Source organism: Fusarium vanettenii (genome assembly GCF_000151355.1).
Source record: "Fusarium vanettenii 77-13-4 chromosome 3 genomic scaffold NECHAsca_2_chr3_3_0, whole genome shotgun sequence".
Taxonomy (NCBI): Eukaryota; Fungi; Ascomycota; class Sordariomycetes; order Hypocreales; family Nectriaceae; genus Fusarium; species Fusarium vanettenii.
The window spans coordinates 3267807-3289183 of NW_003315880.1; the positions used below are offsets into that span (position 1 = coordinate 3267807).

Here is a 21377-nt window from a genome sequence, read left to right on the forward strand (position 1 = left end):
TGACTCCATAGACTCTTTTAACCTACGTATTAATTGAACCCCCAGATTGCCAAGGTACGAGTTATCTCTGCGCATCTTTCTGTTCAGTCGCCATCATAAAGCTAACAGTGGCGCGCCTTCACAAGCTTCCTCAAGACTGACCTGATCCGACCCGACACCATCACCGCCAGTTTGACGCTCCTACAACCCAACCCACCTTCCGTGAATCGCTGCGCTGCCCCGCTGCGACCCGAAGATAGCCTCCTCCTCTTGACAACGAGCTTCCCCTCTGTGGTGCACGCAAACCCCACTCATAATAACACGGCCAAGGAAGACACGGCATAACAATGGGCATCAAAGACTTGGCTGTAAGCTATGTGCTTTTTTCGGCCCTTCATCTGTGCTGCTTCGCGCTCGCCCTGACCACATGTGGTCTATACGGCACCGACCTCCATCGCGCCAACCAACAACACAAATACTCAGACTCGAAATGGGTGAGTGAACCTCGGCTGGCTGCAGGCTGTACGCCCAGGCGCAAATCGCTGACTAGAGTAGGTCTACGCTGTGGTCGTCGGTAGTATCTCAGCGGTCACATGTGTTGTCTACTTTGTCCCCTTCATCCTACGTATCGCGGGAGTTGTCGTTGCGATATGGGACTTTATCCTCTTCATCCTCTGGATCGCCCTCTTTGGTGTCTTTGGAAAGGTATGCCTCTCTCTCTCATGTGCTTAGTGCCGACGATCAACGGCGGCATTTGATGGATCATCGGCTGACTCGAGTGTGACACGCGTGCAGATGTACATCAGTGAGGATGCCGAGGGCGATAGCGACGTCCAGCGCATGAAGAACGCTGTGTGGGTTGACTTGGCCAGCGCCCTACTGTGGCTCATTGCGACTCTGGCCGCCCTTGGATATTGGTGGAAGCACCGCGACACGCGATCGCGCTTTACTGGTCGTGCCCACGTTTGAGCATAATCTGCTCGACGAATTGGCTTTCAAGAGGAGGAATGATGGAACCGACATCGATATAATGGCAGGTTGTGACGTGATGAGCAGGACAACTCATGACGGCTACTTGGGAAGCCCGCCGGCGGGCTGCTGGACCGTTCAACCACTGGCTTGGAATCAATACCCTCGTTCGCCCCGTTTCATTTACCCGTACAACGAGCGAGACTTGTTATGTTCCTGGTTTACTCGTATCAAACTTAATCGCACAGTTATCTACCGAATTGAGCATGTTGCAGTTGACTACGGCAACCTCCCGCGGCAGCCTCCCGTCAAGGTTGATCAACAGTTTGCCAAGGGGGTGTCCAGAGTTGACCGGCCCGTTGTGATGAAACCTGTGCTACCAGTCATCGGTTGAGGGCCATTGTTACTCGTTGTTTGTGAAATTATCACGGCCGTTTGTTATCTACCACGGCGTACTACAGAGCAAACGGTCACACAAGCGCCGTTCCAGGTAAAGAACCGTGATACTGTGATCTGCCCCGCGCGCGTAAAATGTGAGACAAATAGAAGGCAATGCAGACACGACGTCGATATCGCACCACCGAGGCGCAGTGTGTGACATCCGAAGGGGAGAGTCAGAGGGGGCAATGTCGATCACGGACAAGTTTGCCCCCAAACCAAGACTCTGAGTGGTAAGGTGACGATGACGGATTTGAAGCGAGGGAGAAGGGTCGTTTCAAGGGTCCGGGTCCTTGACTGGCTGGCCCTACCAGTCCGGCCTTGGTAGCCTTGTTCCATCCGTGGCATATTGTGCCCGACGAGGGCCTGAGAGGACGACGACTCTCCATTGGCAACAAAAGGAGCGGTGCTTGCGAAGAAGCGATGTGGGTCTCATTGTCCTTGTCGACGCCATGACGTCGATCAGATACCGGCGAGCGGACCAGAGAGTGGATTGCTGTTAAATCCCGTTTGTTTTCGGTGCCAGGGCCAAGATATTCGCTCTGTTCATTCCGGCGGAGAGGGACAGAGGCGTGTTGGGCCAGAGTTTCTCATGCTGATCATCACCTTTGGAAGCATAAGTTAGAACCACGAGAGAATGCACGTGGTGCTAATGAGAAGAGTCGAGACCTTGACCGCCCGTGTTGGGTTTTGTTAGAAGCCCTCTTTGTGGGAAGTTGTGGTCTAAAAAAAAAAGAGGCGATACGAAAAGCTGAGATTACGAATTTCTTAGAATGAGAATTCCTCAGCAAAACGAGAACGAGGCTTGCTTGATTGCATCCACAGGGGGGCCTGCCACATTTTTTTTCTTTTAGCATAATTTTTTTTTCTCGATTTTTCTTAGCCTTGGAGGGGTTTTTGTGTGATGGCCTTGTCTTTTCGCTCCACATGACGATAGCATCAAGGCACAGAGGCGACGGCGGAGCCGGACACTTAGCCGCAGACTTCGTCATTGAGGGTCTGACACCACTGGCCCTGCGGAGGATTATCTTGAAGGGTCGTGTGCTCTCATGGAATAGCACTAGCAAGCAGTAGAGTCATTTGGTTGACTCGTATTCCCTTCTGCTGAGCCTTCGTTTGTCTATTTTGATTCGCAGTCGAATGCCTCTCTGAGTCTCGTCTAGACAATCATCCTGTATCTCGCCGACGCTCAACAAACGCCGGTCTTTTTGTTTGCTGTTGGTCGCAGTGGGAGCCTGCAGGGTCGTCCCACAGGTATCTGCTCGCCAACTGTACAGATACGGACGCACGAGGCAAGGTACAGATCTGTCGTTATTCGCCAGGATAAACCCCCCACGAGCACATAATGCTACATGCCAAACCCCCCCTCGATCAAGTTGCGAGCCTGACGAGGTACCTAAAAGCGGGGCCCGAAGCAACCAAAAGGTCAAAGAAACCCGCCGCAGAGGTCCACCTCGCTCCCCTGCCCTTGACAATCAATCTCACCCCGTCCCGTCGGGTACCTTCGTGCTTCGTCCTGGTTCCCCCCGATATCATTAGCGGAGGCTGTCCAAGATTCCCACTTTTTGGAGGATGGGATGGAACGGGAAGATCAGTCCTGACAGAGAGTCCTAAGTTGACGCCGGGTTATTAACAAAACCGTTTCGGACCCCTTCACTATTTCTCTCCTCAGCACCTCTGTTGCCTCTCTTAACAACCCACTCTTCGGGCGTCTACCTCTCTTCGTCTGCTTATCCAGCTCTTCTTGGCAATTCCAGTCGCCATCTGACTTATCGCAAGCGACTCCGCGGCCTCTCCTTGATACAAAGTTGCTGCGCTGCGCTGCGCTGCACTTCGCTTCGCCATCCATTCATCTGCGACAGGACCTGCCCCTCACTGCACATAATCAGCCTCCGAGTGCCGCCCTACCCTTCTCAACTTCATTCCTGTCACTCGGCCTCCTCTTCTTCTCGAACAACCCGCTCCCCTCATTCATGCAACGACGCTGGCGCTTGATTCACGACTCGGGCTGTTTAATCAGCCAGGCAGCACCTCATCAGAGATACAAGCCTCAGACATCAACAAACGACGACGACACCATGGCCAGCCTCGCCCGTTCCATCAAGTCCCCTTACCTGTCGCCCAGGCTGCGACCCTCGATGCCTGGGCGAACCATGACCACCAACTCCGACCTTTCCATCACCTCCTCTCCCAACAGTCCACGATCTGACGACCTCGGCGACCTGGTATTGTCCGGACGCAACACCCCGACGTTCCCGCACTCGAGATCTGCCCTCGGCCGAGAGGGCTACATTGACGGAGACGATATCCGTGCCTACAATGCCCGTTTTCAAGGTGAGCCCTCCACACTTCTGGAATGAAAGACTGCGGATAGCCTTGTTTGGGTGCTCCGACCATCCCATGATTGCCCATGTACCCCACCTCTCCCCCATTGATCTCCCATCACCTGCTCTCAAGTGAGTGCTCATGTATCCCTCCTATCAACATGATGATCATCGGGGACCATGCTCGAGTGACAAATCCGAAGACGGACAGTCGCTGGCTCCGGGGTCGTCACAAAAACCTCCGAAACCAGAGACACGGCGTCAATTCTTCACCAACCCGGTCCAACGCCACAAAAGCACCCTCAGAGGAACCAAGAAACCCCTGACACATGGCACAAACTGCACACTGTACACCATTACCCAACTCGCGGCCAATGCGACATGTACGAGGACGGGGTTGATTGAGGAGCTCCAGCAATTAAGAGCCGCCGCCACGCTGAGTCCCACGCTGCGATGCATCCACATGTCCGTCAGCGCAACCTCCGGTCTCAGAGCAGCCAATGGTGCCATTTGGAAATGACTGGCGCACAGCGCGGGGCCGGATGAGAGGTCTCGGGAGCCTCCCGCACCCCCATTGTTGAGATTCCCATGCCCATTTCAATTCGCCATGCTTCAAATGCCCGTTGCTGGCTCATTTTGGCAGCTGTTTTCTCTCATGTCCTACCACTCCCATTATCCTCAGCCTTCACTTTTTTACCCCTCTCGCAACACGTTTCCCAACCTCTTTCGGGCCGGACCTCCCGGTCAACCAGGTCCGGGCAGATTGTCGTGCATCGCGCTACGCGTGCCTCTCCCCCACACCCAAGACTCCAGTCATCGCGGGGTAGCGGCCCCATCTTCTTGGGGCCGGCCGTTTAAGTGACGCTCGCCCTGTCATGGATGTTGGTTAAGGCCCTGCCCTAATAAAGCCTCTTATATCCCATCATATGCCTCATTTTCCTGTTTTTTAACCTCTCCGTCACTAACCCCTCTCGGCCTTTCATCATCAATTCGTCTTGTCCAAGTTCTTATACTCACATCCATCCTCACCCCAGATGATAATGATCGATCGATCCCTGGCACCCCATCTGGTTCTTCTACTCCACGCAGTCGCAGCCGTGCTCGACCCATAGCCATTGAGCTGCCCCAACTCAAGCGATTCAGCACTGCTCCCGCGCGCACTCCACCTGAGCCTCTCTCAGCACGAGGTGACCTTCCTGGGTAAGTCTAGCAAGCCTGTTGGCCTGAACAACTCCTAACCAGTTGAGTGCAGAGGTTATTTCCCACTTCACGAAGACCCCAACAGCCGCATACATCGCCCACACCCATTTCAGCATCACCCAGACACCAGAATGAGCCGCCTCATCTCAGAGTCCGGACCAGTCTACGCCGACCGTCCAACCTCACACCCCGCCCAGAACGCCTCTATGATTCAATCAAACACGCCTGTTGCGTCCTACCTGGCCCCCGGCTTCCATGATAGCCCCCTGCCTATGGGGAAGTACTATCCTTCCAACTATGAGAACAGAAACGGAAGTCAGACGAACCTGCGTCCTGGTTTGACAGGCACCCTTTCGTCTGACATCGGGCCTGATTCTCATGCAACTCCCCGCTCGACCAATCAGTCGATGCATGAGACGGAACTCCGTCGCAAGTTGCAACAATACCAGAGAGATATGATTGCTCAAGCCAGCATGGCTGCCAGTGAGCTCATTAGCAGCTCGGCCAAGTCCGACCACAAACTTGATGCCGGTGTCTCGCTGAGCTCTCTTCCTCTTCGGGAGTCGCGGTTCATTACACCTACTCCGCTCAAGCCCCGATCTCCTAGACTGGCTCCCCTTGGTAGTCCAGGACCAGTGACACCAATGGACCTTGAATCTCTTGGTGGTGATTACATGTCCCGCTAAGGGACAGTATCCTGCTTGGGGCTGTGGTTGGGTGCATTAACATTTTCAAAACATTTTACGCAGGATTTTCTAGGTTTTTTGGAGAGGAGAGCAAAGGAGCAGACTGTGGAAGAATTTCGCGGGGGTTCTCAAATTTGACATTATCCCATTCATGGCGTTGGTTGGAAGCAAGCCTCAGATAATAGCTTGCTATCATGGACGGGACGGCATATCAGCGTTTTATTCAAGTTGCATCCGGTACAATTAGGTACCACACACGTCTTTTTTTAAAGACATGATACCCATAGAATACTAAGTTCCTTTGTCCCTTGCACACAGCACTATACGTGATCACAAACCACTCTTCATCCACCAACATCCGTGTGACAACCCTGTCCTTCCCCTGCAATTAATACGCCATGTATAGAAAGTGGTTGTCTTCTATACGGCTAGGCTAATGCACGATGAAAGTCTAAACACACAAGGCGCGGGATCGGAGCGATTTGAGAGATCCATCGCCGATACGCCGCTATTCTGGAAGTTCTTGTCGCTCCATCGTTCCCAAGCGCAAATGCCAACACAAAACAGCTTTCCAGAACCCGCCGAAGCCTGTAATATATATCTAGAGGGTCCTCATAACTTAGAGGCTTCTCATAATATCCATCCTGACGTCCAAGGGGAAAAAAAAAGCCCAATTGTCTCCTCGTCCATCTAGTTTAGGGTAGTTGCACGGTTCTTGCCAGGCAGAAGCCGCTCTGGAGGGGAGCCTGGTTAAAGTGGAGTGATTCCGACCACGTGATCTGGCGTCGCGTCAGGTGCCTGTGAGTTGCGGATCAACGCGTCCCTCCTTGAACTTATCGTGTTAGTTCAATCGCAAAGGACCTTTGAGGCCGTCGCCTGCTTGTACGGCCTTTCGAATTGTAGGGTTCCTTGTCCTATTTTCGAAATGCAACAAGTATATTCTGTTTCGACGCATCTACGCTGTGGCTAGCTCATCCTCCCTGGTCATGACTTCAAATTCGGTACCGACGTCGGCTCTCGTGGTGGACTTCATTTGCCTCTTCACCCATGACCTAAAGCGAAAGCAAAAACGATGGCAAGATGGAGTCCTCAAGTACCACACTTTCAACAAACGCATCATGGTATACGATGACCGTGGCCACTTCATCGGAGATGCTCACTGGCAGGAAGGAGGGGACCTGGACGAGGGCGACGAGTTCGAGCTGGACCGGGGCGCTGCCATTGTGCAAGTCTCGGACCGCACTGGACAGAGAGAGCAGGATTTAACGGAATTGCTGGACAAGCGAGCAAAAGAAGTTGAAAGACGCCGTGCCAATGCTGGCACTCGGACTCCAGGATCAACTGCCGCCTCAACTCGAACCCCGAGAAATGATCAGTCTTCTCACTTTCAACTTCGTCACCGCCCGCTTACAGACCTTGTTGGGGGAGCCTCGAGGATCGGGAGAGCAGTCATCTCTCCTCACTCGCCCTACGAGGCTCGCAAAATGGCCATCAGCCCTGGGCAGCGGCAGGATTCGCCTTCCGAGGATGCGCGGCCATCAAAAAGAAGGAGACGTGAGGAGTCACCCCCGAATAAGCTGGGGCATGCTCGTAGTCTTTTTGGGGCGACTTTGACACTCACGCCCTACACATCCTCAGCGCCTTCAGTTCAAAATCAAGCCCTACGAGAGAGGACAAACGAAGCCCCCAAGACTGCACAAATCACCGCCAGGACAAGGCCACCGGGCACAGTCGACCGTGGTCGCAGAAGCTCCAAATCACCACCCCCTCCAGACAACGCGGCGAAGGTGGATGCCGATCCTGCCCCCCGTCAGATAGCTCCTCGTCGCACGCTCCCTCAACGGGCATCTCTCAGAGAGTTACTAGCAGGGAACGAGCAAAACTTCAACCACGACAAGTCTAGGCAAAAAGAGGCCAGCCACCAAGGCCACAAGGGCCCGGGTCAAGCATCGAGGTCCCGCCCCTTACCACTGAAGGATGTGGTGGCCTCTGTTCCAGCTCCCGCGCCCGCCCAGCCTAAGAACCGCGAAAGCCAGGCTGTCGAGCCCCTAACCAATGAGCGCAACCGGAAAAAGCGTTTGAGGCAACCATCAGGGTCTCCTTCATCACCACCGAAGGATGTCAGGGCTTCAGAACTAGCTGAAGACTCTGTGGAGCCAGTTACGGCCCAGGACGAAGCATTTGAAAGCTGGCTTCAGCAAAGCGAAGAGAACTCTGCAGGTCACGATGCCCTGGCACAACCATTGAGATCACGATCGCCACCACCACGGGATTCTGAAACGGATGCGGTTTTTTCAGCCCAGAATCGCACTCACAGCGATGATGGACCTGAAAAAGCACCCCTTCCCAACCTGGTTCCAACAAGAGCCGAACGCACAACGTCCAAACGACCAACGAAGGAGCCAACGAACAAGGCTTCTAGTGTCCGGGGTACAAAACGAGCTTTGAGTGCAGAGACGGCTGCAGCTCCCCGCAATCACGCGGATGATCTCCCTGTGCCGGCCAAAGAACCAAGAACAGAACTACGAATCAGGTCAAGACAACGGCGAGGCCTGCTAATGGTATCTGAAAAGAAAGATCGAGACCGCGTCGCGAGAACCTGCATGCGCCCTGCAGCAGAGACGACCATCGAAGCGCAGAGGAGACCACCAATCGACTCCCCTTCACCTTCTGTTGATGAGGAGCCTAGTGTTGCACACAGCCGTGTCATGCACCACAATTTGTCGGGCGACGCAGGTAGTCGGCGGAGCTCGATCTCTTCAGACGCATCGCATACCGATACCCCAGATCTTGACGACTTATTGAACAGCAATAACCACCCTGCCGTCGTCGTGCCGAGCCCGGAGAAAGAGTCACGCACGTTGGACGAAGATGCAGATGCAGATGCAGATGAAGCAGCAAACAATAGTGATGCTGCGTCGGTCAACAGCCCCGAGGACGACATGTCACCGCCTCCCATGCGGCGACGAACGAATCCTACTCGTCGCAGCAGGGCCAAACCTGCCCAACCCGTGTCGAGCGATGAGGAGGAAGCCATCACAGTTGACACTCCATCCTCAACGCATGATGGCATGGCTGACGGCGATCCCGACCCAAAACCAGACCCAAAGCCCAAGCCGGGCCCTCGAATCACAAAGATGGCGCGAAAAAGCGTTAGGAGCAAGGAAATTATTGGTTTCACGCTGCCTACAGATGACTTTCCACCGTCAGTTTTCACGACGATGCCAAACGGACCCTTTGGGCAAACGGAGGCTGAAAAGACTGTACAAACGGGCGATGCGGAAGTGACACAGTTGCACATGAACGGGGCCCAGGATCTGACACCCCAATCAACCACTGTTAAATGCGTGGCGCAGTCTGAAGTGCAACGCAGCGTGAGCGACAAGTCACAAGGCAAACAACCACCACGCCTCATCAATCCAGCAACCCGAGGCAAAAAAGCAGCGAGGAAAGAAGATGCAGCTGGGCTGCCACCCCAACCCATAGTTCGATTGGACCCAGCTGTACCAACCCGCATCGTCACCGCTGTCCAGGCTCCTGCTACCAAACGGATGCCTTCTGGAAGCAATGCAGCCCAGTCAGCATTGCCCGGGTTCTCCAAGGCGAACGGTGGTGCGTGGAGTAGACATGCAGAAGACTTGCTGGGCATGACGAGACCTTCGCGATCAACATCCCGACGGTGAATTGGAGCGAAAGATTTCTCTTGCACCTGAGCCGATACGAGCACACTGATTGTTCAACCGCTCTCGTTTCTAAAAGACGCTTTATCCATTGAAAATCATGAATTTTCGCGGCCGCTGCCAACAGCTGCCAATCCGCTTGCTCTACAGGTCATGGCGAGGAGTAGTGGTCCGCGAACCATTTGCCTCAGGTTTCAGTCAACAGCCATCACAATGAGGCTCCGGAAGCCCTATCGCAAATGGGGGCACTCATCGGGCATTATGCCTTGTGCTTGCTTGAACAGCCGACTTTCCAAGGAGATGCTTTTTATGCGGTTCAACCCCATCCTCCTGTTCCAACAACTGACCTGGCACCTTGAATCCTCCTACGGTATTTCGCGAAACGCTGTTCAGATAACGCAAAGATATGAATTTCTGGATGAACCAAGACACTAGCAACCTCCTTCGCATTCCCTGTCACCAGCCTATGCGAGGACACTCCAGGATCCAGCACATCTCTGGAAACAGTCGTCGCCCCAACTTGACCAAACCTTATAGGACAGAGGAACTCCAAAGTCTATATGACCGGTGGCGGGAGCTGGAAGACTGGCAGAAACCCGTGCAGCACCCTCTAGGTGATGACATCAAAGACCATCTTCAGCCTGAAGGACCATCCTCAGGGAACAGCGACAGATCTTCTGTTTCTGGCCATTCAGGACCCGAAGACTCGGACCACGTAAAGAAGCCCCGTCGCCGCGGTCCTCTCTCAAAGACAAAGAGAGAGAGAACTGCCTTCATGCGACGGCTTGGTGCTTGTCCACCCTGCCGTTCTCGAAAAGTTGCGGTATGTAATCGAGTGTTGTTGACCAAGATGCTTTGCTCAAGCTCGTCCATAGTGCAAACATTGGGATCTTGGTGATTTCGAGGCTTCGTACCGGCAGTCGAAGAGGGGTCCCCATTCGGCGATCTTCGGGAAGATACACCATGATTGCTTTGGCGAGATAGGTGATCTCGCGCGAAGCACCGACCTCTTGGGCCCAACCAACTCGGATACATTAAATCCACCAGATTCTCTGGTAGACCTTCATCTCGCAGGGTTGCTGCCGTCGGTATCAACGGACACCCCCCTTGGCCCGACTCTCGTTCCACTGACACTGGATAACCCAACCCTGGATGCTGAACCTATTCGGGAACCTCAACTGATGCGCAGCTTCTCCATTGTGGCCATTGGGAGGGACTTGACTTGCACACCCACCAAGACAACCACATGGCAATGCCTGTTCTGGAATAACCAACATGCTGGGGCCATGCCGGTCATGGCGAAGCCCTGCACGGACAAGTTCACGACCCCGACAGAATTAATGGATCACTTCTTCAAGATACACCACCCCGTGGAGCTCTACGACCCCCCAATCTGGTTTAGATGCAGACTGTGTGATCAATGGAACGACAAACAACAGTACTGCTGCAAGTGTGGAAATGTGGAAAGTGAGAAACAGGAGCAGTGGATCTATGGGTATGGAGTCTGCGCTTCGCCGTCACAGTCACCTCGGTGCAAACCTCTCTAGGTTTAATGCAAACTCTACAAAGGTACTCGGTGGTTAAGCCTGATTGCGGCCGGTCACTAACACCGGGTTCGCGGGTTACTCGGGGAGAGTTGAGGCGGGCAATGTCAGGGCGCCTGGTGCGCCGTACCTCGTTCTCGAAACGGACGAGCCATATACACTCATAATGAGTCGCACAAGATGGTGTTGAGCCCCCACCATGACCCATGTCCTGTTCTCCGGCATGGTTCATCGGCGGGCAATGTTGGGGGGATTGGGGTGTTCAAGTTCGGAGGGCGTTCAATGGACGGTAGAGGCGTGTGGATCCTGGGAATAGACCCATTTGCTTGGTAATGCCTAATGAGCTGTGTTTGGGCATTGGTGTTGGTGGTTCCTGGTGCAATATATAAGTGGTCTCGATGTCCCCTCTCATTTCTTTGGTCAACGTGGACGGGCTTCCCATGGATGAACTTCTGTTGGTCTTGCTATTGCCAACAGAGCCATCTACAGCATGCCAGAACAGTGATGCCGTTTGGCCTCCCTGATCTGGGACGATCTGCGACTTGCTATCTACAAATGATGGACGTGGCCACAGTTGAATGTGGTTGACTCACGATTCTATGACATTTCCCTCACAAACCTTCCACCACATGGCACAGAGTTGAGTTTCACAGTAAGAACATGTAAAGTCTCGAGCAGCATACTGAGATATCTCTTCTGGAGATACAATGATGTGGTTACTCTTACAATAGAGATGAGATCTTGAAGACTCGAACAAAATACGAGGGCTGCTAAGCCATGTCGCGGCCTCCGACGGGCATGGCCACATATCCGGAATGGCGGACCATGGGTCGAACGACTCTCAAACCTGGGGTTGCCAGAGTTGAGTCATCCTCACATGCAGGACTCCACGCATTGACCAATGGAGGCGCTATTTTCTCGCCGAAGTCAGAGCTCGGGTGGTGCAGGTGGTGGGTCGGGCAGACCAATGGGCGTTCCTGGTGAGGCAGATCTCCAGAGATTTGGATACTATGATTGGCCAGGATGGGCCACTCTGCCTCGCGACGCCATGCCTAATCGAGCACGCCGAAAGACTCAATCTCCTCCACCTGCTGCGCCATGCTTTGAGCGAATCCCCAAGCAAGTTCAGCTTCAGACCAGGCAGTGAAATACCTTGGACGACGCCCTCCAAGCGGCCTCAGGCTTTTTCTTCTACTCTCCCCCCTTTCGTTACTAGTATCACGACTTCCCCCCCATCCTTAGGCTCCCCTCACGCCTTCACCACTTGCTCATACTTTGAGACAAGGACATCGTACGAAGCTGGCGACCAGTTTCGTTTGTCGAGGCTTCGCCTATTCCCACGTCCTTCCCCAGCTCAGCGTGGCCCGCTTCGCCGCTCAAAGATCCCACGCATCTCTCGTGGCCCAGCCTTGCTACTGTTGGCATCGAAAAGATATCGCAACTCTCGGCGTTCCAGCTCTTATCGCCGGACTAATACAGCACCTCACGTGAGGGTAAGCAGGTCGGCGTAAGCATCCCTCCGACTTGTCACACATGGTGCCGTTGGTCTAACAGAGTCGCATTCAGTCGCGCAGCGCATCGACTTTCCCACTCACCACTTTCTAAAGTACGGATTTGGAGCGCACCGCAGCTCCAAATATCCGTCGTTCGTTTAAACAATTCAACCTTATCAAGTCGGATCGCACGGTAATCAGTTTATCATGGCCAATTCGAACGCTGTCCCCCAGGGCTTCTCCGTCTTCCAGCCTGCCCTCGGGTCTCAGCTCCAGTTCTTCCCTGCTGTCGGGAGCCGCGAGCTCGATGAGCTGGTGAACGCTTACATCCCCGGTCCGGCTTCTGTCCAGGAGAAGCGCGCTTCCATCTCTCTCGATTTCCTTGAGTACGCCCATCTGACTGGGCAGACCTTCAAGTTCTACCCCGTCTTCTCAATGGCCACCCCCGCTGTGTCTCCTGCTACTGCCAGCCCTCTTCAGGACTCTGGTTACGGTTCTTCCTTCAACGCTAGCCCTGTCATGTCCAACTGGGACTGGAGCCAGGTTAACGCTGCTGCCCCCTCGCAACGCCAGTCTCCCAAGGCTGCTTCGCGGCACCAGACCACCGACTTCTCCCACCTGCCTGGTATGAAGATCATGACAAGGGACGGCCGCGATGTGACAAACTCTGCTTCTCGAGGTTCCAAGACCAAGGAGCAGCGAGATCACGCTCACCTGATGCGAATCATCAAGGCTTGCGACAGCTGCCGGCGGAAGAAGATCCGCTGCGACCCCAGCCACAAGAAGCGTGGAGTCACCCAGAGCCAGGCCCAGCCTGTGTCCAAGGTCACCAAGAAGACGAAGACTCCTGCTCGGGAAGCACGGACATCTCCTGCCGCTGCTCAGCCTGATTTCTCTGCTTCTATAGGATTCCCAGACGTGCAGGCTCTTTCAACTCCAGAACTCGACAACCTGCTTGGTATAGTACCAGCCGAGAACGTGGCTTGGGAGGACTTCCTCGAGTACCCTCCTGTCGACGACTACGACTTCTTCAACGACCCAGAGGGCTACTTCTCTCCTCAATCTTCTTCTGTGTCGGCGTACTCCACAAAGCCTGTGACACCGACTTCCACACAAGACCAACTTGGCCCGTACAATACGGTCAATGCGGAGGTCAACGTTCCATCGGTGGATCTACCTTTCAACCAGACAGAACCGGCTCACAACTATGTCGATTTCAACCTGTTCTCTCCCGAGTCCTCATTCTCGGAAGACGAACGTATGGTCCCGATCGAACTGTCCAAGCAGTCGGTTAGTCAACCTAGGTCCCCAGCGAACCCACGACCACCAATCGATCCCTCGGATGGCCCAGAGAGTAGCGGCGGTTATCTAAGTGGTGACCTTGGCACGCAATCTGCGCTTGTCTGGGCCACACCTCAGGAGCTCTTTGGTGATGGCGACATTGTCCTAGATAGGACGTATCGCGATCCTGGTACTGGCCTTGAGCGGTACCGCTCGAGCCCCTCATCCAGCTTCGACTCGGATGTTCTGAGTCACAGCATAAGCTCACTTGAGACTTCTGTCTCGTCGGCCTACACAACCGACTTCCAACCTTCAGAGACACCCGTCTCGTTGGCCTACACCACCGACCCCTTCACTTCTCCTGGCATGATGTCACCTGCGGGAAGCAACGTACGTATCTCAATGAACGCCTTCATGGAACAGCGACTAATTTGTCAAAAGGTGGAAATTAGTCACAACATCATTGCTGATCCCACGGGAGATACTCTCCAGAGTGTACGTGCAGAACCCTTTCTGATCTCACTGCGGCGACTAACTTCTTCGAAGGTGACACCATTTGCGAACGCCTCACGACCTGGTGCCCTTGGCACGAACGGCCTGAGCCAGACAGCCGGTGGCTACACTGACTACTATGATCACTCAGATCGCGGCCATCGCAGCGATCAACAACAACGTGATCGTCGTGAAGACGTCGCAGCACAACGCCGTGACAGCTCGTCTTGTCATGTCCTGACAGAGCATCAACGTGCCGAGGATGTCGGCATCACTCGCTCGAATGCTCTGAACTCTGGTTCTCCTGTTTCGCAAAATAGGAGGCGTGATGTTCTGGAGCTAGCACCATTTACAGGTGCGAATGTTGAGCGAGAGTCGGCCATCGCTGCCTCCATGACACAAATCAAGCCCCAGACACCCCGGGCCCAACTTGCGGTCGGTGAGAAGGAGGAGAGATCTCAGCTTTCTTCTGCATTCATGGGCATCGCCCCTGTCTCGACTGCTCTGGCGTCACTACTGCAGCCGTCATCCCTGACGACATTTATGTCCGTCGTCATGATAGCGGTCGCACTCATGGCCTGGTTCTGTCTCTCATCCGTTGAGATGGGACCTGTGGACCAGAGGACTCTCTCCACGAAAGGAGAATGGTCTTCCTCGTCTCAGGCACGACGCTTGATGGCAAACATCAAAGGGAAAGCTCACGTCACCTTGAGCGCGAAGAGAGCAATGGGCGGCACGAAGTCGGTTGATCGCATGGTCTCACAAAGCTGGAGCTTAATTGCAGTGTAGACGGGTCCTTGATATAGACCAGAAGGTTTTTGGGTTTTGGGCATTCGTGGAGAGAGTTGTACATCGCATGACTCTGAAAGTCCCTGGTCTCGTTCTTAGATGAGGCGGGACTCTTTTCTTTGTTTGATTTGGATCGTCATATCGAAGAGCGACCACATGCGCAGAGCGCGCTGGTTTTTTTTGACAGGAAACGGCCTTTGCTATAGAGCGAGCATTGAGCCAAAAACGCAATGAACTGGCCTCTAAGGCCGTGTATTATTTATTTCAATCGTGCCTTGCCTTGTGATGTCTGGTGCGATCATCTCATAACGTCTCATGTGCTGTTCCGCTGAGAGGAGTTGGACCTCTGAGCTTTGTTAGGCCACCTGCGAATGGCCTTGACATTGTGGTGCTGGGGTACTTGGCTGGTACAACTGTGAAATAGATCAGCTGACCTCCGTTTGCTCAGAAAACGGCGAGTTTGTAAACGGTGGCATGTGGGTCAAGGCAGATGAGACATGACAGCATTGGCTCCTTCTCCTGCAAGGGTAGATCAATAGGCATCACAAGAGTGACGAAATAATAAATAAATGAGATCTCAAATATTGTCTTCTTACAAGATACCTCCTTTATTATCCTAGTATTCTCTTCATAAAACTTTCTATATCCTTCGTGAAGAGTCATGCTTGGTGTCTCGTTTGACCCGCGCAGGCGTGCCACATGAGGCTTAGCGTCAACGGAGCTTGAAATCTTCTTTCATGTCAAAGTAGGACATGAGTATCCTCCATCCTTTTCAACCCTTTGGGCAATCTGATTGCTCCTTACACGATCATTCATGCCCAGACCTTGACCCAAGGCCCTGAGATTCCATAATATCGTACCATTGGTGCCGCTGATCTGGCCTTTCCACCTCCAGTGCGAACTTGACTGTTTCGACAGACATCACCTGTCGCGCGCGTTTGCTTGTCGACCGGGAGTACTTCAGCGTGTGATAGACTGGTCGCATCACCTTGGTCGATTTCATTTGGTTTGGATCCAGCCAGACTTGACTTTTGTGTTTCTCGGTTGGTACCGGGGGTTTTGGAAATCGCGAGCGCAAAGTCTGGGCTTTTTGAGTTTGTCGCGCCGGTGACTCAGTCCTCTTGACGTGCGATGATCTAAGGAGGGACTGTGATCTTCAAAGAACACCTTGAGCTTGAGTCTCTTTGATCTTTATTGGTTAAGAAGCTGATTCTTTGATCATACTACTCATCGGCGAGGGCTGCGATACGACAGAGGCGCGTGGCCTTTGAGTGAGTCGAAAGTGGAGGAGTACCTTGTTGGGAGGAGTAGAGGGGATACATTGGCAGGAGGAGAACCAAAGAAAGAGAGGGATATTGTTTTTGGGGGATATAAGAAGGAGGGGAGGGGAATCATTTGAGAAAAGGACACGCAAGACGTTGGCTCCTGGTCTTGAGGCGACAGGATCAAGCGAGGATTGACATCGAGAGCCAACGAGAGGCGCACCCAGATTGCTCAAAGATCAAGTGAGCCAAGGCAATCATGGGCGTGTTCAAGTCACTTGGCCTGTCACCGGCCAAGAAGGCAGGCGCAAAGGCCTTTCGTCGTCTCTTTGGACGGGTGTTGCCAGCTGGTGAAAGTGACAGTGCCACTGGCAGCGCAGCGACAAGCGAAAATGGCAAGAACAACACCCACGACGAGACCAACAGCAGTCAGAAGGACTTCAGCAAAGAAAACACACGCGATAACAATCAGCAATCCAACCGCGACAATTTACCCACCCCCCGATCATCGACAGAACCTCACGACAACACCCAGGACTCAAACCCTTCGCATCTCATCACGACAAAGGCAGCCCCTTCGACAGAGGCGATGGCATCTCCGCAGAAGCTGGCCGCTGAGCGCAATAAAGAGAACCAGCCACCGGACACAAGCATCTTGACTGACTCACTTGCTCGCCTGAGCCTCGATCGGGACAATGTGACTACGACTTCTCCCACGAAGCCCGCGGCTCCTGCGGTACCGATCTTTACGGATCCTGCTATAGTTGCCGAACGAGCGATGCACATGAAGTTCATTGAGGAAGCCCTCGATATGGTAAGTTGCACCGCCTAGGTATCTGCTGCCTGAGCCACTGACCCAACTATTGTGCAGGCCCGGCTTGCTCTTCGGACTAACGAGACTCCCGTTGGCTGTGTTCTTGTGCATGACGGCAAGGTCATCGCCAGAGGCATGAATGCCACCAACGTCACGCGAAATGGCACTCGACATGCCGAGATCATGGCTTTGGGTGCCTTGCTGTCCTACCCGCCAAAGGACGGACCCAGAACCACATCTCTACGACCCAAGGTTGAAGCTCCTCCCCCTTCAGCTGCGGCTTCCGACGCCTCTTCTGTGTCGTCGGTCATGCCCGATGAGGGCAACGAGGACGGCTCCAAGGGACACCTCTACCCCTACGGCCAAAAGTGTCATCCCGACGAGCGAGTCGATCGATCTATTGTTCGCGAGTGCATCCTCTACGTTACTGTGGAACCATGCGTCATGTGCGCATCTCTGCTGCGACAACTCGGGATCAAGAAGGTCTACTTTGGTGCCGTCAACGACAAGTTTGGCGGCACGGGTGGTGTCTTTAGCATCCATGCCAATTCTCTTCCCATCAGCGCCGATGGACAGACCGCGAGCGCCCATCCTACCCCGAAGCCAGCGCAACTCCCAGATGGCAGCGGTACTCTGGGTGTCTCATACCCACCCGGTGGCGGCGATGGCGGAAATATTGAGTCGGGCTATGAGATTGAGGGTGGTTGGGGTCGCGATGATGCAGTCGGTCTTCTGAGACGGTTTTACGTGCAGGAGAACGGACGAGGTAAGTCTTTGCGCCATCGTTCTCCCTATCTAAGCAATACTGACCTGTTTCAGCTCCGGTACCTCGCAAGAAGGAAGGACGCGCAGCCCGTTTGGCGGCCATGATGGAGAAGGACGACGAGGAGTCTCCAACCCCCGGTGACGCCACCCCTGTGCCTGGAGATGAGACGACCGACTTGCCAACGTCGACGAAGGCTCTAGAGGACCCGACTCCCTTGGCAGATCGCACCGAGGCTTAGCGAAACTCGGGCGAAACGCCACTGGGCCATCGTCGTGTGAAGAGCAACTTGGACGTCACGAGAGGTAATGAACTGCACTGAGGCTTAGGATTTTCACCTAAGGCTTTAGGTTATGCATGGTCACGGCGTATAGCATATCATTGTCGCTGGAAGGTCTCACTTTAGAGTATGTTTAGAGTAGGCTATGTGGTCTAATATCCATCGGAAGGCACCCGATGCCTTGGAGTCATAATGTACAAGATTTAACAGAAGCCATGGCCTCAGGTTTGAGACGCATCGTACATGGTGTAGTGAATGTGCTTTGACCGGGGTCGGATTACCCATGAGGCACCTACTTTGTCAGGTTCTCTCTCCTCTCATCTAAATAAATTCGTCAATCGACAACTTACGCATCTATGGAGAATGAGACAACCCACCTAGTTCTTGGTGGGTGGGCGCGGCAAGTGACGGTGAATGTGCTCGACACGCTTGCATTCAGGCAGACCCAGCCACCTGAGAGCCAGACAAGGATGTGGGTGCAGCCAAGTTGTGTATGGAAGTGTCTTTCTCTCTGTTGCATTGCCGAGTTATCCAGAATAAAGCGATCGCATCAAAAGAGTAGTTAAACGAGTAGGAAGAGGAAGCCCTGATATACAAATAGCTTTAGGGACTCGGGTTTCTGGTTCATGGGGGATCAAGGGGACACAACTCGCCCTGCTTGCAAGTGGTATTCGCTACAAACAGTTTGTGTGCCCATCACGCCAATACATACCGTAGGCATCTACTCAATAGCAATGGGCTGATTCATTTCCGACGAGGTTCCCAGGTGGCACATCGCTTCTATGACCCTGATTGAACGGGGGTTCATCGGCCATTTACAATCGCCAACATATCCAATACACCCTCTTCCAATACGTGCGTACGCGATTGGCGTCAGATTCAAAAGCCTGTTGACAGTGTAGCACGAATGTTGTTCCTGGTAGACCCGGATGCATCGACCTTCTAGCGTGAAACAAGGAGGAAGTCTCTGAGCCAGTTGTCTACTCTCTTCCGCAAGTTGCGGGTTGATTACAAGCTGCATCGTTCGATGCTCATCGAGAGTCCATCCGGTGCCAAATAGCCAAAAGAAGTTGTTGAAGTAGAGGCGGTGAGTATGATCGTCTGGCTCGGGAACGCCGAAACGCCACATGGTGATGACTTTGCCACCTCGTCGAACGTAATGCCGAACCTCTGCCATGACTCTTGAATACTCCGGACGTAGGAGGGAGCTGTCGATCAGTAGCATGGCCAAGGGCGGTATATTTGACAATGGCACCGATATAAAGTGATCGAGGACTTCGGTTGGTGTCGTGGCCCAGGAGACCCTGATTCTTTCCTCAAGATGTTCTAAAAAGTCGGCTTGGGTTCTCTCAAACTCTGACTTGCTTGTCATGTCAGTCGAAACGAGGACGACGTGGGGCAATCGCCGGGGGGAATAGTAGTTTCTGTAGTGATACATTGGAACTGCTCCTCAGCTTGGGAAAGTGTATGATTAGGGAAATGCTGTGTGAAGTTGTAGTGGTTAGTCGAAGTTGAGCTCCGATCAAGGTATGCTGCCGATGCTTGCGTCTGCTGATAGTACTGATGGGGAAAGGGAGGGAACCCTGGTATTAATATGCAAAAGACTTGTGACAACGGCAGTGACGCGTGTGACTGAAGTTGCCGGGTAAGTGATAAGAGCCAAGGCGTGATGAGCTTGCTGGTATTTTCTGGTGTCATCTCCCCAAGAGCACGCACTGGCAACGGCCGGCGATGGAGTGTCCCCAGTCCCTCCAAGTGAGAATGAATCTCTTCAGTCTTCTAGATGTATTTGGTTCATGTAGCTTGATCAACTGCCTATGGGGTTGGGATGCGCCGACACAGACAGTCAAGATATCTTTAGCAGTCCCCTTCTCTGATCTAGGAAAGATTAGTTTGGCGAGGGCTTTGGTTGGAATCATCCAAGGTTTTAGTTAGAGCTGAAACAGATCATCACGGTCATACGTCCTGTCAGTCAGTAGACGTCAAGATAATAGAAGACTCTACTGACCATGATAAAGGCATAGATAAAACCTACTCTGAGGATGGTAGATAAGATAGCACATTATAAGAAAAGAGTTAGACGACGTGGAAAGATGAACGATTCGTCATATCTTCACTCGCGCGTTAGTGTATCACACACTGTCAACTATAAGCTCAGACATGGCATAACTGTGGTAAGGGAAGTATGTTTAGGTAACATCAAATCAACCTCCTCTGCAATACTCGCATTAGCTGTAACCATCTTAAGTCTATGGAGGAGGAGTGTTGCTGAATCTTTCATAGACGAGGCTTTGTTCTTTGACTGTGGCACTCACAGCAGGCGACGATGAAGAGCACTAGATGGATGAATCTTCAATAAGAATTAGTGGTGCTATATCGAGGCAGAAAGAGAAAAAAAAGAGTCGGAACTTGCCCTATGAAACTTCCAACTCCGAGACAGGCGTAACTACTCCTTACGCTCGTTTGAAGTTGTGACTCGAGCCATGCCCATGGATAACCATCCAGCACGATAATTTCAAATATGCCGACGTAGATCGTTGAAGCAAGGATAACCAGGAAGGCAACAAGATCAGCAACAACAAACAGGTCTGGGTTGCCGACAGCATTGCCTCGATGTTTGAGGTAGTTGATGCAACATACTATACCCCAGAGCGAGACAACGGCGAGCTGGATAATGTGAAGGTGATTAGCGGACAAGATATGAGATGTGAGTGAGCACTCTGACATACGGACGGGCAGTACATGGTGATTGAGCGATCGCTCCATCTGGTCTTGAGGAAGCCGATCAACCCAGAGTTGGTGATGCAAGCAAGAAGGGAGAGGATGTATAGAAAGAATTTGCATTTCCATAAATGTCTGCGAGAGGGACGTGATGCTGGTTCGGAAGTCGTAGGTAGTGAATCAGTGTACGGGTATATTTCTGTTGGCTGGTTCGTGCCATGTGGGATCAGAGTCGTGGCTGATTGGGACCATTGTGGTTCCTCAAGGGGGTTGCCCATCTTAACGACCTGGGGTTCGGAATGATACGCTGCTGTGAGATGCCATGTGCTGTGACTCCAAAACAAGGTTACAATTACAAGGTCCGGTCGCGGCTATAAATGCAAGGCGCCAGGCTTGAGAAGAGCCGCGGCTGATGGCGGCTGTCAGTCATGAGGTTGGAAGCAGGTGGTGCACGACGGTGGCCACAAGTTGTCCATTTGAACTCCACAGAATCAACACGGAGGGCTGAGTGTTGACCTCACTTGCTGGCTTGAAGTGGACACTCTCATTGGAATGATTGAGCTCTTGGAGCGCACATGGCGAAGCATAACCTCCGACCTGTGAAATAATGGAATTTATTTGAATCGTCAGGAATCGAGAAAAAGCAGACATGTCTTGGAGCG

At 53.1% G+C, this 21377-nt stretch overlaps 5 protein-coding genes across 5 annotated transcripts; all 5 read left to right on the forward strand.

Moving 5' to 3' along the window:
• The first annotated feature begins 121 nt into the window (after positions 1–121).
• NECHADRAFT_67747 (uncharacterized protein) lies at positions 122–1227 on the forward strand. Its single transcript, XM_003052789.1, has 3 exons — positions 122–473; positions 535–684; positions 775–1227. Exons 1-3 carry the CDS (start codon positions 327–329, stop codon positions 946–948), a joined length of 471 nt encoding a protein of 156 aa, XP_003052835.1. The 5' UTR covers positions 122–326; the 3' UTR covers positions 949–1227.
• A 2237-nt stretch (positions 1228–3464) lies between these two features.
• Positions 3465–5907, forward strand: NECHADRAFT_67749 (uncharacterized protein; the record flags this gene model as incomplete). The annotated part of the gene is made up of 3 exons (XM_003052790.1): positions 3465–3720; positions 4745–4910; positions 4963–5907. The coding sequence occupies 3 exons, from the start codon at positions 3465–3467 to the stop codon at positions 5594–5596; spliced, it is 1056 nt and encodes a 351-aa protein (XP_003052836.1). The 3' UTR covers positions 5597–5907.
• Positions 5908–6582: 675 nt separating this feature from the next.
• On the forward strand, positions 6583–10823 carry NECHADRAFT_78236 (uncharacterized protein; the record flags this gene model as incomplete). Its single annotated transcript, XM_003052791.1, has 4 exons — positions 6583–9208; positions 9356–9646; positions 9705–10099; positions 10152–10823. 4 exons carry the CDS (start codon positions 6583–6585, stop codon positions 10821–10823), a joined length of 3984 nt encoding a protein of 1327 aa, XP_003052837.1.
• A 1697-nt stretch (positions 10824–12520) lies between these two features.
• On the forward strand, positions 12521–15470 carry NECHADRAFT_99793 (uncharacterized protein; the record flags this gene model as incomplete). The annotated part of the gene is made up of 3 exons (XM_003052792.1): positions 12521–13984; positions 14036–14089; positions 14141–15470. 3 exons carry the CDS (start codon positions 12521–12523, stop codon positions 14873–14875), a joined length of 2253 nt encoding a protein of 750 aa, XP_003052838.1. The 3' UTR covers positions 14876–15470.
• Positions 15471–16396: 926 nt separating this feature from the next.
• On the forward strand, positions 16397–18199 carry NECHADRAFT_67750 (uncharacterized protein; the record flags this gene model as incomplete). Its single annotated transcript, XM_003052793.1, has 3 exons — positions 16397–16951; positions 17009–17717; positions 17771–18199. The coding sequence occupies 3 exons, from the start codon at positions 16397–16399 to the stop codon at positions 17953–17955; spliced, it is 1449 nt and encodes a 482-aa protein (XP_003052839.1). The 3' UTR covers positions 17956–18199.
• Between the last annotated feature and the right edge of the window lie 3178 nt (positions 18200–21377).